Raw genomic sequence first — 15689 nt, 5'->3', positions numbered from 1 at the left:
AAGGAAGGAAGACCCAGAGTTGCCTCTGCCGCAGAGGCTATGTTCATTGCCTCAAATTGCAGCCCAAATAAATGCTTCAGACACATCTCAACTGTTCTCGTGAATCAGGCCTTCATGGTCAAATTGCTGCTAAGAAACCACTACTAAACGACACCAATAAGAAGAAGAGACTTGCTTGGGCCAAGAAACAAGAGCAATGGACATTAGACTGGTGGAATCTGTCCGTTGGTCTGATGAGTCCAAATTTTAGATATTTGGTTCCAGGTGCCGTGTCTTTGTGAGACGCAGGGTAGGTGAACGGATGATCTCTGCATGTGTTGTTCCCACCGTGAAGCATGGAGGAGGTGTGATGGTGTGGGGGTGCTTTCATAGTGACACTGTCTCACTTAAACCGCATGGCTACCACAGCATTCTGCAGCAATACGCCATCCCATCTGGTTTTCTCTTAGTGGGACTATCATTTGTTTTTCAACAGGACAATGACCCTAAACACACCACCAGGCTGTGTAAGGGCTATTTAACCAAGAAGGAGAGTGATGGAGTGCTGCATCAGATGACCTGACCTCAACCCAATTGAGATGGTTTCAGATGAGTTGGACCGCAGAGAAGAAAAAGCAGCCAACAAGTGCTCAGCATATTTGGGAACTCCTTAAAGACAATTGGAAAAGCATTCCAGGTGAAGCTGGTTGAGAAACTGCGAAGTGTGCAAAGCTGTCATCAAGGAAAAGGTTGGCTGCTTTGAAGAATCTAAAATCTATTTAGATTTGTTTAACTTTTTTTTTGTGTGGTTACTATATGATTCCATATGTGTTAATTCATAGTGTTGATGTCTTCATGATTGTTCTACAATGTAGAAAGTAGTCTAAATAAATAAAAACCCTTGAATGAGTATGGATGTCCTAACTTTTGACTACTACTGAACATACAGATTTACATTTGCCCCTGCTCAGTGTAGCATACCATTGTCTCTTTCTGTGGGTTATTGAGGGGGAAGTGGGGCGAGAGAGAGGCTGGGATAGTACCAGATAATCTGTATAAATTAACCATAACAGCTCATGCGTGTTACTGCAAGCTGGATTAGTCAGTTATGTAATTAGTTGAACTGAAATGGAACAGCAGGCTTGTGAGTGAACAGGCGTTCCAGAGCTTTTAACTTCCTCCATCTTATCATTTTCACCTGCTGTGGTCTACACATGTATAATATATGTCTGCCAATCCTGGGCCACAGGGAGAGTGGGTGGTGATCTCCGAATGAGGAGCTGTTGGCCAATACTTCCGTGTTCTTGTGTTGTGAGGAATGCTATAGTAGTCCATTGTTTGGTGCTCTTGCTCCTACCCTCCGTTGAGTCTGGAGATATGTGACAGGTTTATCTGAACTAGTCGGCTAGAGAAATGTGATATTTTACACTTATTTCCCTCATTTATTAATTACAATCGGTAGTGCTAGTCTTCAGTGGGTCTGTATGGGCCAGTCAAAATATAGCTTGTTCTCACTGTTCAGAACTGTTGATTCAATGCAGATCTTATGTAAGGACAAGTTAGACTGAGGGTTACTATGACAAGACTGGCTTAAAACACACTCACAATATGCTTGTCATGTTTTGGATTCAGAGCGTTCCCTTATCCTCTAGCGTTACTAACTATGCCTTTATCAGTGACGGGCCAAGCCTATGTAGTGTACACAACCACGTTGAGGAAAGTGTTGAGACCTAGTTCTGACTATCTGCTTCTCTCCCTTCCTCCCTCCATTCACTTGGACTTGATCTACCTGTTAGCCTAGTTGCCTGAGTGCCAGGACGCTTGCGCTGTGTTGCTGGTGACGACATCTTTCCTCCATTGTCATTATCGACAACAAAACATGTAGAGAGGATGCCCTGATGCATGTAGTGTTTTGGTAGCATGTAGGGTTTCAACTGATAGGAATGCTCATTTTGACAGGTATTGTAATCCCTCTAATGCAGGGATCCGGCAATTGCGTTTGGAATGCTGTAAGCATGTCATATGTTTTAAAATGAATGGACACACCAAAGTAAATGGAACAGAAGCCTATGGGCTTGTTCAGTCTTCTTTACTCACAGTAGCCTAATGAAGGAAAAACAGAGGGGTTATTGAACCCTTATTACATGAGCCTCTGCATGTAAACACACACAATAATTTTTCTGATTCTGTCACAGTGCAATCTGCTGTATTCTCAGCATCTCCAGTACAACTCCTCTCTGGCCTTGTATTTCAAAACACAGTATGGCTTATCAGTAGCCTTTGTTGTGTTTAAAAGACTACTCCCTCCCTCTGTGCTGTTGAAACAAGGGTTGCCTTGTCAACTGCTACCACTCCACCTGATAGTATGGGTGTGTGGAGACTTGCTGATCACACGTCTAGTGAACACAACCTATCACTCCCTCTCTCCTGGGTCATCTGACTATAGTGTACATGAATATACTGTACACAAACATGGGACATAAAGATTGGCATGGTGGTGTGGCCCTAAAATAAAACCAAGTAAAGAGATGATCAGTATGGCTTTTATTTGTATAAGGTGCCAGTTCATTAAAGTGTCTTGTTTTGACATTTGATTTTGTTTATAGAAATGGTGCTCTTTTTTTATTAATTCCAAATTTCACATTTTGGATTGTCTTGTACTCAAGTTGAATCTAGCTCCCATTAAAATGTTTTTGTTTTAGGTCACTGAGTGGTAGGTCGGTAGCCATAGTGACTTATGACCTGAACCTGTTCTCTCTACTCTCTCCTCCAGCTCAGCAGCATCAGCAAAGCCATCAACTCCAACGAGGCGCCTGTGAAAGAGAAACATGCACGCCGTATCCTTCAATATAACCCCAAACTGGAAACAGCAAACCTTTTGCTATTATTTGCTCCAAACTTTGTATGCCTGATAACCCACTGTCCTCCAACTGGGCTGTTTTTAACCACTTGAGTTGTTGATTTAATGTACTGTAGAAGGTAATTGCTTTTTAGTGTTGACATTTGCCATCATGTAATCCATACAGCTACCTAGTATATTTTACTGTTGCAGGCATCGATGGAAACATTGCTTATTTTAATCTCCTTAGATTGAAAATACTGTGATTTTTATCATACATGAGCAAGAGAAAATGAAAGAATATATATGTGAGGGAACAAGAGGTATTATTTTGGCTTTGTGTTTTGCTTCTTGGCTCTTCCTTGACGGCCCTACAGGGATCATTCTGGGGACCCACAGAGAGAAGGGAGCCTTTACCTTCTGGTCCTATGCCTTGGGCCTCCCTTTGTCCAGCAACTCCATCCTCAGCTGGAAGTTCTGCCACGTGGTGCACAAAGTGTTGCGGGATGGCCACCATAACGTAAGACCTGCTCTATACACTCCAGTACAACTGCGGTTCTGTTTTTTTAATATATATATATATATAAATGAAAAATGTAGAGACAAAAGGAAAATACACATGTAGGTTTTAGGTGGAAAATTTGGCACAGATCTTAGATGAAAATACTGCATAATTGGTAGCCTATAGTATATTTAAAAAACCATGCAATATTTCTTTGAGCAGAGCTCACAAACTCACTCATCGCTGCAACTCCCTAATGGGTTCGGGAGAGGCCAAGGTGGAGTCATGCGTCCTCTGAAACATGACCTGCCAAACCTCGCTCCGTAACACCCGTTAGCTTAACCCAGAAGCCAGCCGCATCAATGTGTCAGAGGAAACACCATTCAACTGGGGTCAGCCTGCAGGTACCTGGCCCGCCAAAAGGACTCGCTAGAGTGCGATGAGCCAAGTAAAGCCCCACCGGCCAAACCCTCCCCTAACCCGGACGATACTGGGCCAATTGTGCACCGTCCTATGGGGCTGGGTTGGGGCACAGCCCGGGAATGAACCCGGGTTTGTAGTAACGCTTCTAGCACTGCAATGCGGTGCCTTAGACCGCTGCACTACTTGGGAGACCCAAGCATGGAGGTTTTTATGCAGACCTCAGGCCGTAATTAGTCCAAATTAGCTTAATGGTGAAATGTTAATTGTATAATTGAACATTATTGAGTGACTGTTTCAATATTATTATTGAATTGACCTTATCTATCCCCTTTTTGCCCTCCAGAGCCTTCAGGACTGCATGAGACATCACAGTAACATAGTTGAAACAGGGCAACTATGGGTGAGTCTGGAAATTGTGCTGTGTTTTTGTTGGGGGGTGCTTGAATAGGTTGAATAAGTTTTGGACGAACAAATGTAAAATGGGGGAAAATCCCTTTAATGATTTAGTTTAGGCAAAAATGCAGGACATGTTTTGAAATTCTTTTTTCCAAACATCTTCCTGCTCATACCGTAATTGTGCTTCCTGTGCAGGCAGAGTTAATCTGTCTGCTGCAGATTAGAGGAAAGGCTAGAATGGGAGATGCATCTTGCTGTGTTGAAGTAAAGCACAGCTCAATGCTTGTTGCTCGGTCACTTTTGTTTCCAGGGCAACCTTCATGACAGATATGGCCAGCTGGTGGCTCTCTACGCTAAGCTCCTCTGCACAAAGATGGAGTTCCACGTGAAGGTAAGCCTACCCTCTTTAGCCCTCAAACTGAACTCTGGACCTCAAAGCCAGTTCCAGTGTTTTTTCATTGTTCCCTCAAATCAGGGACTGATTTAGAACTGGGACACCAGGTGGGTGCAATGAATTATCAGATCAAACCGAAAACCAGCAGGCTCCTGTCCTCGTTGAGTAATAGTTAAATACCCCTGCTCTATAGCACGTGTCAAACTCTAGGCTCGCCATTTTATTTTATTTCACCTTTATTTAACCAGGTAGGCTAGTTGAGAACAAGTTCTCATTTGCAACTGAGACCTGGCCAAGATAAAGCATAGCAGTGTGAACAGACAACAGAGTTACACATGGAGTAAACAATTAACAAGTCAATAACACAGTAGAAAAAAAGGAGAGTCTATATACATTGTGTGCAAAAGGCATGAGGAGGTAAGTGAATAATTACAATTTTGCAGATTAACACAGGTGTGATAAATGATCAGATGGTCATGTACAGGTAGAGATATTGGTGTGCAAAAGAGCAGAAAAGTAAATAAATAAAAACAGTATGGGGATGAGGTAGGTAAAAATGGGTGGGCTATTTACCGATAGACTATGTACAGCTGCAGCGATCGGTTAGCTGCTCAGATAGCAGATGTTTGAAGTTGGTGAGGGAGATAAAAGTCTCCAACTTCAGCGATTTTTGCAATTCGTTCCAGTCACAGGCAGCAGAAAACTGGAACGAAAGTCTGCTAAATGATGTGTTGGCTTTAGGGATGATCAGTGAGATACACCTGCTGGAGCGCGTGTTACGGGTGGGTGTTGCCATCGTGACAATTCAATCCAGCCCACGGGTGGTTTGCGTATTAAAAAAATGTATATTAAAATTCCGGGAGACAACAATCTCAATCCACATTGGAATGACTAAAACCAAATCAAAACGGTCTATAGATGATAATGGACCTTTTATTGTCTCTTCACTCTGTCCAACTTGCTAAAAGTAATCAAAAAGAAAGCTAGACAGTCAGGTAGCATCGATAATTCCAAAAGCAATGGGTAGAGAACTGTTTTCTGTACATTTTGACAGCAAGGAAATATTATCCATTTTATGTGCTGCCCTTCAGACCTCGGTGAAGACCGAAATAAGGCCCGCGGCCAGAATGAGTTGACACCCCTGCTCTACAATTTTGGGGTACTGCATGCTTCACCATAAGGAGACATTGGCTAATCTTTCCACTGTATGCATTGCCACAAGTGATTTCACAAAATGCCACCTAATTAAACAAACAATGTATGCCATTTGAAATGATTTACAGTAGGGCAAAAAAGTATTTAGTCAGCCACCAATTGTGCAAGTTCTCCCACTTAAAAAGATGAGAGAGGCTTGTAATTTTCATCATTTCATCAACTATGACAGACAAAATGAGACACAAAAATCCAGAAAATCACATTGTAGGATTTTTTTATTTTATTTTTGTTGAATTTTACCCCTTTTTCTCCCCAATTTCTTGGTATCCAATTGTCCAATTATCCAGTAGCTACTATCTTGTCACATCGCTACAACTCCCGTACGGGCTCGGGAGAGACTAAGGTTGAAAGTCATGCGTCCTCTGATACACAACCCAACCAAGCCTCACTGCTTCTTAACACAGCGCCATCCAACCCGGAAGCCAGCCGCACCAATGTGTCAGAGGAAACACTGTGCACCTGGCAACCTTGGTTAGCGCGCACTGCGCCCGGCCCGCCACGGGAGTTGTTGGTGCGCGATGAGACAAAGATTTCCCTACCGGCCAAACCCTCCCTAACCCGGACGACGCTAGGCCAATTGTGCTACACCCCAGGGTCCTCACGGTCGCGGCCGGTTACAACAGAGCCTGGGCGCGAACCCAGAGTCTCTGGTGGCGCAGCTGGCGCTGCAGTACAGCGCCCTTAACCACTGCGCCACCCGGGAGGCCCACATTGTAGGATTTAATGAATTTATTTGCAAATTATGGTGGAATATAAGTATTTGGTCACCTACAAACAAGCAAGATTTCTGGCTCTCACAGACATGTAACTTCTTTTTTAAGAGGCTCCTCTGTCCTCCACTCGTTACCTGTATTAATGGCACCTGTTTGAACTTGTTATCAGTATAAAAGACACCTGACCACAACCTCAAACAGTCACACTCCAAACAGCACTATGGCCAAGACCAAAGAGCTGTCAAAGGACACCAGAAACAAAATTGTAGACCTGCACCAGGCTGGGAAGACTGAATCTGCAATAGGTAAGCAGCTTGGTTTGAAGAAATCAATTGTGGGAGCAGTTATTAGGAAATGGAAGACATACAAGACCACTGATAAACTCCCTCGACCTGGGGCTCCACGCAAGATCTCACCCCGTGGGGGTCAAAATGATCACAAGAACGGTGAGCAAAAATCCCAGAACCACACGGGGGGGGCCTAGTGAATGACCTGCAGAGAGCTGGGACCAAAGTAACAAAGCCTACCATCAGTAACACACTACGCCGCCAGGGACTCATCCTGCAGTGCCAGACGTGTCCCCCTGCTTAAGCCAGTACATGTCCAGGCCCGTCTGAAGTTTGCTAGACAGCATTTGGATAATCAAGAAGAAGATTGGGAGAATGTCAGATGAAACCAAAATATAACTTTTTGTTAAACTCAACTCGTTGTGTGAGGGAGAACAAAGAATGCTGAGTTGCATCCAAAGAACACCATACCTACTGTGAAGCATGGGGGTGGAAACATCATGCTTTCGGGCTGTTTTTTGTTGCAAAGGGACCAGGACGACTGATCCGTGTAAAGGAAAGAATGAATTTGGCCATGTATCGTGAGATTTTGAGTGAAAACCTCCCATCAGCAAGGGCATTGAAGATGAAACGTGGCTGGGTCTTTTCAGCATGACAATGATCCCAAACACACCGCCCGGGCAACGAAGGAGTGGCTTCGTAAGAAGCATTTCAAGGTCGTGGAGTGGCCTAGCCAGTCTCCAGATCTCAACCCCATAGAAAATCTTTGGAGGGAGTTGAAAGTCCGTATTGCCCAGCAACAGCCCCAAAATATCACTGCTCTATAGGAGATCTGAATGGAGGAATGGGCCAAAATACCAGCAACAGCATGTGAAAACCTTGTGAAGACTTACAGAAAACGTTTGACCTTTGTCATTGCCAACAAAGGGTATATAATAAAGTATTGATAAACTTTTGTTATTGACCAAATACTTATTTTCCACCATAATTTGCAAATAAATTCATTAAAAATCCTCCAATGTGATTTTCTGGATTTATTTTCTTCTCATTTTGTCTGTCATAGTTGAAGTGTACCTATGATGAAAATTACAGGCCTCTCTCATCTTTTTAAGTGGGAGAACTTGCACAATTGGTGGCTGACTAAATACTTTTTTGCCCCACTGTACATGTGAGGTCATTAGCTATTTCTAATGTTGTACCATCCTTGAGAAATGATGTACAAGAATTGTTGGATCATTTTTGCAATCCTTTTGTCTTCTGTGCAGCATTCTGAAATCCGAGCCAACCTAGAGGTAACTGATGAGGTTCTGGAGCGCGTTGCAGGAACAGACATCAATAATGTGTGAGTGTGTTCTCTACTCCTCCCTCTCCAGTCTCCACACATCCCTGGCACTCTCACGTGCACTCCCTCTCCTGTTAAGGAGTTATCAGAATATCATACAGGGACATCAAACAAATGTGTATACATTTAATTGACATAGATCAAGTGAAGTAAATTATTGATATAAAATATAAACTTAACATTCTTTCTGATTCAAAGAAGGCCAGCATACCATTTTGTCGCCATTTTAAGTAGAGATGGAGACAAGGGAGAGAACCTGCTGCTCTTTTCTTAAGGAAGCCATTAGCCTTGTGTTACTAAGGGGGGTATCGACTTCACTCCTGCAGGTTCCAGCTCACTGTGGAAGTGTTTGATTACCTGGATACAGAGCTGAGGCTAGCTGAGACAGGTGAGAATCCTCCGCTTCGCCCCTACCTACCTACCTCCACCTCTCAAAGGATGGGTAACCTGAGGTACAGGGCTGTGGTCTGTTTCCATTAACTGTGTGTGTGCCTGAAATGGAATAGGGGCAGGATAGTGGCCAGTTAAATAGACTTGTGAGCACACACTTGTAATGCTGTTGAGGGAGTGAGTTAATCCCCCCCAAAAGTTAAGGGAAACGCATTTCTAAACCAGTTTGTTTGTTTAGTATGATTAGGGCCCTAATGTAATTTCACCAAAACCCTATAAATAGGCTATAAATGTTTGCTATTAGAGGACATTAATTGTTTTTCTTCTGATTGGCTTTAATTGCATCATGCACCTCCCTGCCCTGCAGGATGTTGTCACAGCCTGTGATCCTGAACAACTATAAACAAACCCTACAACTGTAAACAACCCTGCCTGCCTCCGTGACTAACTGGGCATCTTGTACTCAGGAAACATGGGAGCTCCTAACCGCCTTGTGCTTTCACACATCTACCCACCCTACTGCTAGATCTGCTGATAACTGTTTTCCACCCACAGAGTGGGTGATTCATAAATGTGTGAGCCATTGTCCAAGTGCTGTATTTCTGAACTAGTGACAGTGAAAGGTGTTTAACCCAAGCAAGCCAGCGATACCAAATCCTCCCCATTTTAAGATTGTTTGTTTATTGTGGTGTTTGTTATGTGTTATACATTGGCGTGTCATCTGCAGTGATCCGGCAGCTCAACACGTCCATTGCCATCTCTACGCTGACGTCAGGCCAGTGTCGCCTGTCCCCCCTCATCCAGGTCATTCAGGACTGCAGTCACCTCTACCACTTCACCGTCAAGCTGCTCTTCAAGCTGCACGCTTGTACGTTGGCATCTTTAATCTCAACTGCATGACATATTTTCAACATGTACTCTAACATCAAATTGTATTAGTCACATGCGCCGAATACAACAGGTGTGGACCTGACAGTGAAATGCTTACTTACGAGCCCCTAACCAACAATGCAGTTGAAAAAAAAATACAGATAAGAATAAAAGATAAAAGTAACAAGTAATTAAAGAGCAGCAGTGAAATAACAATGGTGAGACTATATACAGGGGGGTACCGCTACAGAGTCCATGTGCGGGGGCACTGGTTTTTTGAGGTAGTATGTACATGTAGGTAGAGTTATTATAGTGACTGCATAGATGACAACAGAGTAGCAGTGGTATAAAGGGGGGTGCGGTGCACTGCAAATAGTCTGGGTATGCATTTGACTAGATGCTCAGGAGTCTTCTGGCTTGGGGGTGGAAGCTGTTTAGAAGCCACTTGGACCTAGACTTCCTGGTACTGCTTACCATGCGGTAGCAGAGAGAACAGTCTATGACTAGGGTGGCTGGAGTCTTTGATAATTTTTAGGGCCTTCCTCTGACACTGCCTGGTATAGAGGTCCTGGATGGCAGGAATCTTGGCCCCAGTGATGTACTGGGCCATTCACACTACCCTCTAGTGCCTTGCGGTCGGATGCTTAGCAGTTGCTATACCAGGCAGTATTGCAAACAGTCAGGATGCTCTCAATGGTGCAGCTGTAGAACTTTTTGAGGATCTGAGGACCCATGCCAAATATTTTCAGTCTCCTGAGGGGGAATATATTTGTCTTGCCCTCTTTACAACTGTCTTGGTGTGCTTAGACCATGTTAGTTTGTTGGTGATTTGGATGCCAAGGAACTTGAAGCTCTCAACCTGCTCCACTGCAGCCCTGTTGATGAGAATGGGGGCATGCTCGGTCCTCTTTTTCATGTAGTCTACAATCATCTCCTTTTGTCTTGATCACATTGAGAGAGGTTGTTGTCCTGGCACCACACGGCCAGGTCTCTGACCTCCCTATAGGCTGTCTCGTCGGGAATCGGGCCTACCATTGTTGTGTCATCGGCAATTTAATGATGGTGTTGGAGTCGTGCCTGGCCGTGCAGTCATGAGTGAACAGGGAGTACAGGAGGGTACTGAGCATGCACCCCTGAGGGGCACCTGTGTTGAGGATCAGCGTGGTAGATTTGTTCTTACCTACCCTTACCACCTGGGGCTGGGCCATCAGGAGGTCCAGGATCCAGTTGCAGAGGGAGGTGTTTAGTCCCAGGAACCTTAGCTTATTGATGAGCTTTGAGGGCATTATGGTGTTGAATGCTGAGCTGTAGTCAATGAATAGCATTCTCACATAGGTGTTCCTTTTGTTCAGGTGGGAAAGGGCAGTGTGGAGTGCAATAGAGATTGCATCATCTGTTGGGGCGGTATGCAAATTGGAGTGGGTTTCTCTGATGGTGTTTGATGTGAGCCATGACCAGCCTTTCAAAGCACTTCATGGCTACAGACGAGTGCCACGGGTTGGTAGTCTTTAGGCAGGTTACCTTAGCGTTCTTGGGCACAGGGACTATGGTGGTCTCCTTAGAACATGTTGGTATTACAGACTCAGACAGGGAGTGGTTGAAAATGTCAGTAAAGACACTTGCCAGTTGGTCAGCGCATGCTCGCAGTACACGTCCTGGTAATCCGTCTGGCGGCCTTGTGAATGTTGACCTGTTTAAAGGTCTTACTCACATCGGCTGCGGAAGTCGTGATCACATTCTTCCGGAACAGCTGGTGCTCTCATGCATGTTTCAGTGTTATTTGCCTCGAAGCGAGCATATAGCTCTCGGCTGTGCTTCCCTTTGTAGTCTGTAATAGTTTGCAAGCCCTGTCACATCCAACGAGCGTCAGAGCCGGTGTAGTACGATTCGATCTTAGTACTGTATTGACGCTTTGCCCGTTTGAAGGTTCGTCAGAGGGCATAGCGGGATTTCTTATAAGCTTCCGGGTTAGAGTCCCGCTCCTTGACATCGGCAGCTCTAGCCTTTAGCTCAGTGCGGATGCTGCCTGTAATCAATGGCTTCTGGTTGGGGTATGTATGTACAGTCACTGTGGGGGCGACGTCATCAATGCACTTATTGATGAAGCCAATGACTGATGTGGTATACTCTTCAATGCCATCGGAGAAATCCCGGAACATATTCCAGTCTGTGATAGCAAAACAGTCCTGTAGCTTAGCATCTGCTTTCTCTGACCACTTTTTTTTTATTGATCTAGTCACTGGTGCTTCCTGCTTTAATATTTGCTTGTAAGCAGGAATCAGGAGAATAGCATTGTGGTCAGATTTGCCAAATGGAGGGTGAGCTTTGTATGCATCTGTGTGTGGAGTATAGGTGGTCCAGAGTTCTTTTTCTTCTGGTTGCACATTTAACATGCAAATAGAAATTTGGTAAAACTGATTTTAAGTTTCCCTGCATTAAAGTCCCCGGCTCCTAGGAGTGCCGCCTCTGGGTAAGTGTTTTCTTGTTTGCTTATGGTGGAATACAGCTCATTCAATGCTGTCTTAGTGCCAGCCTCTGACTGTGGTGGTATGTAAACAGCTACAAAGAATACAGATGATAAACTCTCTCGGTAGGTAGTGTGGTCTACAGCTTATCATGAGATACTCTACCTCAGGCAAGCAATAGCTCGAGACATCCTTAGATATCGTGCACCAGCTGTTGTTTACAAAAATACATAGACTGCCACCCCTTGTCTTAACCCGATGCCACTTTTCTAGCTTTCTGGTACATTGTATAACCAGCCAGCTGTATGTTGTTGTTGTCGTTCAGCCAAGACTCCGTGAAGCATAAGATTTAAATTTTTAATGTCCCTTTGGTAGTCTAATCAATGAAAGGAAAATAACTGGAGATCACAAATGTGATGCAAAGTATTATTAATAGTAGTTCCATGTGTCTACTTGCTCTAAACTACGCTTTACTAACATGATTAGACTCAACTTGTTTCAAAGTATTTTTTTGTGACTTTGTCTATTGCATGTCCTGGATTTCAGGTCTCCCAGCAGACACCCTGCAAGGACATCGTGATCGTTTCCATGACCAGTTCCACAGGTAAGTCACCCAGGAGCTCGGGCTGCTAGTAAATGAGGGGGTAGGAACGTGAGGGAGGAAGGGAGCCTCAGTATAACAGGGAGGCTGCAGCACAATCCTGCCTGTCCCTCCCCCTGGCCTGTTACCCTGACCCATTGCAAATATCTTGGTGCTTAACACCCAGCTTCCACCCATTGTAATGTGTCATCATGTCGTCACAGTCAGACACACATCTGTGAAAGTGTGAAGGGGATGAGTCTGAGCATTTCAGATAGTGTACCAGTGACATAGAAATAATACCGACCTGCACAACAATCAGCCCAGAGAGGGAGCTTGATGTGTTAGTGGATACCTTGGCATCAGTGGCGGTCGGTGCTGTTTATGAGCATGGCCTTATTTCTATTACAACATATTGGATGACTGTCATTCATATTCCATTTACCCAGTTCAATGTAACGTCGATAGGTTTAGGCTACTGCGTGATATTCACATTTTCCCTGTACCCATCATGAGGTTGCTACAACCTAGCCTATGAATAGTGACACATTCAATACCATCTTGAACACTCTTGCCTGCATCTAGCTGATCTAGGGTGTAGTCATTTGTCCAACAGTTATAAACAAGAGTTTATACTGGACAAATTCAGGTGTGTTTATCCCCATTTCGTTCCATTTGCTTCCTTTTTAAGAAACATTTTTCAATAGAATCGGCGGAATGAATACGCCCCTGATCACACGTAAACACAGTTCACATTCCTTTCCAAGCCAAACCATATTATAACCGCTACACAGCCTACATCATTGTCACCATATTAGCTAAAGTAAAGTCATAGTCAACATAACTAATATAACTAACACGTTAGTAAACCCGCTATACAATCAATCAGTAACGTTAGTGTACAGTCAGTAAGTAGTTTAGCACTAACACTGGTGGGGCCCAGTGCCAATACATTTGTAAAACCAAAAGCTTACCTTGACTTGGAAGAGTTCCAGTGTTGTTGGCTAGTCCAGCTAGGTAACATGGCACCCCTCTGAGTAGGCAAAACTATCTAGCTGCATTTGCTAGCTAAGTAAGTGAAACTTGGTTCTATTTGTTTTATTTCATTCTGTCCTATACACATCCTCCTCTATTTTAGGGATGCAATAATACAACACAGTTTAGAAAATGTTATGTTCTTGTAGATTATAGTGGTATCATTCAAATCGGTGATTGAAATATTTGCCTTACAGCCTCAAGACCTTCTTCAACAAAGCCAGAGACATGATGTACTTCAAGAGACTCATCCAGATCCCCAAGCTGCCAGAAGTAAGAGCATAGACCGACATAGTAGGGGAAAGATACTCTATTGGGACTCAACCACACTTCCTAGATTGTGGAGCCATCTGTGTTTTATAGTCCTGTCTTATTTATTTGTGTGTGTGTTCATCCCCAGTCCCCTCCTAATTTCCTGCATGCGGCTTCCCTGGCCAAGCATGCGAGGCCAGTGGTGGTCATCCCAGACGAGGATGAGCCCGAGCAGGTGGATGATGACGATGACGACCCTGAACCGCTGATCAATGTCAGTGACGTCACCGTGCCCAGCATGGCGGTGCCACAGGTACGACTTATAGGGCACAGGGTCATGACCTCTGAGGGCAACAGCTATGGCCCATTGAATGTGTATGTCTTATTTTTTTATTTTTTTTAAAGTAGCACTAATTTTGGCTGTAGATTGTATAAGCATTCATGCGCCTTCTCTGACTTTTCCTTTAGCAGTTCGACATATTTGATCAAACCTTTGGACCTGCCAATGGTGGTTTTGATGACAGGTTAGTCATTGGTATTTTAGCATTGGTGTGTTTGAAACGGAAGGATATGTAAACTGGTGATGTTTTTTGAACTGACATGTCTGGATATCTTCTTGTGAATTGAGTTAGTAGTGTGCCTGTATCTTAAAGGTTAGTGGCTGTATGTCTTCTGGTCCACAGGGATATCCAGATTGAGAACCTCAAGCGGGACTTGGAGCTATTGAGGACAGATCTGGAAAGGGTCAAAGGAGAGGTAAGTAGACATGAGTTTTAACTCCCTCAAACAGATTTTACAGATGTCATACCTAGCTAAAAATAAATGACTTGTACCTCAAATAATACTATTTAAGGGTTAATTATTCCTGTTAACAATTGATATCATTCATATGTATTTATAAGCCCCTAAAGGGCTTTATACCTCAGCCAATGTCACAAAGTGCTGTACAGAAACCCAGCCTAAAACTCCAAACAGCAAGCAATGCAGATGTAGAAGCACGGTGGCTAGGAAAAACTCCCTAGAAAGGCAGGAACCTAGGAAGAAACATAGAGAGGAACCAGGCTCTGAGGGGTGGCCAGTCCTCTTCTGGCTGTGCCGGGTGGAGATTATAACAGAACATGGCCAAGATGTTCAAATGTTCATAGATGACCAGCAGGGTCAAATAATAATAATAGTCACAGTGGTTGTAGAGGGTGCAACAGGTCAGCACCTCAGAAGTAAATGTCAGGTAGCTTTTCATAGCTGATCATTCAGAGTTAGAGACAACAGGTGCGGTAGAGATCATTGAAAACAGAAGGTCTGGGAAGGTAGCACATCCGGTGAACAGGTCAGGGTTCCATAGCCGCAAGCAGGACAGTTGAAACTGGAGCAGCAGCACGACCAGGTGGACTGGGGACAAGCAAGGGGTCATCAGGCCAGATAGTTCTGAGGCATGGTCCTAGGGCTCAGGTCCTCAGAGAGAAGAGAGAAAAGAGAGAGAGAGAGAGAGAGTTAGAGGGAGCATACTTAAATTCACACAGGACACTGGATAAGACAGGAGAAATACTCCAGATATAACAGACTGATCCTAGCCCCCGACACACAAACTATTGCAGCATAAATACTGGATGCTGAGACAGGAGGGGTCGGGAGACACTGGCCCCGTCCGACGATACCCCTGGACAGGGCCAACCAGGCAGGATATAACCCCAGCCACTTTGCCAAAGCACAGCCCCCACACCACTAGAGTGATAACAACAGACCACCAACTTACTACCCTGAGACAAGGCTGAGTATAGCCCACGAAGATCTCCCCCATGGCACAGCACTAACCCGAGGGGGGTGCCAAACTGGACAGGAAGATCACATCAACCCACTCAAGTGACGCACCCCTCCTAGGGACGGCATGGAAGAGCAATCAGCACATTGTTTTCCCTAAACACCAAGCTACTTTTCCCTGGTTTAGTCTGCTGTCTGTCCCACCTTCCTGTACCTTTATGATTGGTGTGCGCTGTGGTAGGTTGCAGT

The 15689-nt window shown here is 44.4% G+C and overlaps 1 protein-coding gene across 3 annotated transcripts in view; it reads left to right on the top strand.

Annotated features, from left to right (window-relative positions):
* Window positions 1-15689, top strand: part of hip1rb (huntingtin interacting protein 1 related b) — a 41692-nt gene that overhangs the window by 8681 nt on the left and 17322 nt on the right. For 2 of the 3 annotated variants that reach the window (XM_024438681.2, XM_024438683.2), the window contains exons 2-13: window positions 2753-2816; window positions 3196-3338; window positions 4087-4143; window positions 4450-4530; window positions 8014-8090; window positions 8417-8478; window positions 9208-9348; window positions 12362-12419; window positions 13628-13703; window positions 13831-13995; window positions 14151-14206; window positions 14366-14438. In XM_024438681.2, the coding sequence (XP_024294449.1) occupies window positions 2753-2816; window positions 3196-3338; window positions 4087-4143; window positions 4450-4530; window positions 8014-8090; window positions 8417-8478; window positions 9208-9348; window positions 12362-12419; window positions 13628-13703; window positions 13831-13995; window positions 14151-14206; window positions 14366-14438 (1053 nt within the window). The remainder of the gene's footprint in view (window positions 1-2752; window positions 2817-3195; window positions 3339-4086; window positions 4144-4449; window positions 4531-8013; window positions 8091-8416; window positions 8479-9207; window positions 9349-12361; window positions 12420-13627; window positions 13704-13830; window positions 13996-14150; window positions 14207-14365; window positions 14439-15689) is intronic. The other variant, XM_024438682.2, reaches the window with a different exon arrangement.

Source organism: Oncorhynchus tshawytscha, linkage group LG12, assembly GCF_018296145.1.
Source record: "Oncorhynchus tshawytscha isolate Ot180627B linkage group LG12, Otsh_v2.0, whole genome shotgun sequence".
Taxonomy (NCBI): domain Eukaryota; kingdom Metazoa; phylum Chordata; class Actinopteri; order Salmoniformes; family Salmonidae; genus Oncorhynchus; species Oncorhynchus tshawytscha.
Note: the sequence above shows the minus strand (reverse complement) of the source record. Positions and strands in the feature narration are given on the sequence as shown.